Consider the following 2,518-nt stretch of genomic DNA (forward strand, 5'->3'; position numbering starts at 1 on the left):
ATAAAAATTTGTAATTTGAGTACGAATTTAGCGTACAATTGTGAAAACTTATGCTATACCTCAGATGCAAGTCAAATATTCCAGGAGGGGTAAAAATGGGAAATACAGAAAATAAAAGGCACCTTAGTGGAAGGGTAATTAATTTAGGTACTTTATTTATATATCTTATTTGTTGCATCGGTGCTTATAAGAAGGTTGAGAACTAGACTCCTCAAATTCTAATAAGCATTAGGTTTTTCATGTGTTGTTTTTGAGTATCAATCAATACATGAAGCATTTCGATTATCTGTTCTTGTTTTGAGTATCATCTTGTTAGTCACTTCATAGCAACTTACAACTGTCTATGAATGTATAGATCTTTATAGGAGTTTGATATTGAGTTGTTAACAAGAAAATATACCAATTTGGTTGGTGTTTCTTCTATTTCTTATACCATGTACGATTTATGGATTAATTTCAATCAATAAACAATTTGTGGTTAACAAACAAAACAAATTGTGTTGTGAATAAACTATCGTATCCTTCTATCTCAATCGAATCAAGTGAGCCATACAAGAAAAGAAAGACACAAGCTTCACGGATAAGGTGATAAGTATGCCCAACTATTATCATCTTACATTATACATTACACAAGAAACAGATCAAAACTATCGTAATTTGCTATTACCCAACAAAATCACTATAGATTAACCATGTTCATGATTACCATCGTCATGGGCATTGGACTAGTAATAATAATCATAACTAAACTCGTTGATACCAATCATGGCAGAAACCACTTGAGTAACAATGTAAAATCCACCTCCAAGAATTGTCAAAACAAGAATGGCTGAAATGGGGTTCTTCAATAACTCATAAAGAGGCTGAAAAACTGCATATAGAACACCAGTACTCACAGTCAATGCATAAAGCCCATATCTTCTCATATTATCCCAAAAATCTTCCATCAATGGCCCTTCTGGCCCAAAAGCTAATGCCGTTTGGTGGTTATCGGAACCCATAAGAAGCATCATGAACCCTAGGGACACAGCTCCTACTATCACATACCTCGAATTGTCGCCAAACGGGATGAATATCTCTGTTTCTGCTGATAAGTCTAAGAGGTGAAGTTCTTCATCTCCAGATAACTTCTCAATTGAAGACGAGTCGTTGGGTTTTTCTGTGATTTTGACTGTTTCTGATTCAATCAACAGGGGTCTATTAGAAAGTTTAATTCTTGAAGGGGATTTAGTGATTTGTGATGAGGACTTTGGTTTTTTGATTAAGAGAGATGGTGATTTCGTTTTGGAGGAGACGAGAAACGAAGGGTTATTGGCGATGAGATTAATGTGAGTTGGGGTGTAAAACTGAGATCTCAGGGTGAAGCTCTTCATGTTGCTTCTTTTTTCTGTTTTTTTGAGCCTTGAAAAACGAAGATGGAGAGATCAAGAGATATCTGTCGATGAGTGGTGGTCATGGACTGAGCTCCATTTGAGTTCGATAGATACTTTGGCCACCAAACTTGAGTATTTTGTTATTGAACCACAAAACTATTTTTACTAGTCCAACCAAACAAAAAGTTTTACACTCTTACTATGTTTTTTTTACTAAACTATGTATAAATATTTAATAGTGTTTTTTTTATTAAAAGGTAAAATAAAAGATGTGGCCCATTTTTTTATGTCATTTTCCCCCAATTTGTATTCATCTTCATCTGCATGTGTCGTCTACTGTCATCATTTCGTTGGAGAACCACAACGAAACCACCGATAAATCTTTGCATCTCTGGCGTCGTGCTAGAGAACTCTCTCTTATCGGTGAGAAACCATATTCCATGTTATTCTACTAACCATGCCATCAGAGAAGTCGGTTCTTCTCCTCGTCCTCCTTCACCCTTTTATCATATTCCTCATTCTGGTTGCAGTGCCAACCGGTGGCTTGTCCAGTGGAGTGAACTACTTATGCAAAATCATAAACCTTTGACCAACTTATGCTCCATCATTGTCCACGTAACAATCTTTATCTAATTTATTTCCCATTTACATATTATTAGGCGAATGTCTGCGCGTTATGCAGAAACACCTATATAGTTGAAGTCTTTACAAATATATGTTTTTTTTAATATAGCAATAACATTGCTGTTAAATTTGATATAATAATTCATATACTAAATTGATATAATGTATTGTTTATTTTGAATTATATGATAGTATATGCATCTATTATAAGTACATAATCTCAATCATTTGAATGATTTATACCCGCGTGTTACACATGAATAAAATTAAATATAATATATGGTTTAATGTTATTTATAGTTGTTGTTACTGTTAATTTATTTTTTAAAATTTATTTGCTTAATATTTTAATTTTTATCATTATAATTATTTACAACATCAAACATTGTTTTTTGATTTTAAAGGTAACAATATAATCATTTATATAGAGTTATTTTTAACTATTGTTATTGTAAGTTATTTTAAGCTACTTATTTGAAAACTTTTAACGATTATAAAAATATGTTTAGGAAATATTTTAG

The 2,518-nt window shown here is 32.4% G+C and overlaps 1 protein-coding gene across 1 annotated transcript; it reads right to left on the minus strand.

Moving 5' to 3' along the window:
* Positions 1 to 573: 573 nt before the first annotated feature.
* LOC111905482 (uncharacterized) lies at positions 574 to 1,465 on the minus strand. Its single transcript, XM_023901164.3, has one exon. The coding sequence runs from the start codon at positions 1,371 to 1,373 to the stop codon at positions 726 to 728; it is 648 nt and encodes a 215-aa protein (XP_023756932.1). The 5' UTR covers positions 1,374 to 1,465; the 3' UTR covers positions 574 to 725.
* Positions 1,466 to 2,518: the final 1,053 nt, after the last annotated feature.

This window comes from Lactuca sativa, chromosome 1 (genome assembly GCF_002870075.4).
Source record: "Lactuca sativa cultivar Salinas chromosome 1, Lsat_Salinas_v11, whole genome shotgun sequence".
NCBI lineage: Eukaryota > Viridiplantae > Streptophyta > Magnoliopsida > Asterales > Asteraceae > Lactuca > Lactuca sativa.

What these genes read in the sequence shown, in the direction of transcription:
- LOC111905482 (XM_023901164.3), bottom strand. Translation starts at nt 1,373, where the DNA reads ATGAAGAGCTTCACCCTGAGATCTCAGTTTTACACCCCAACTCACATT.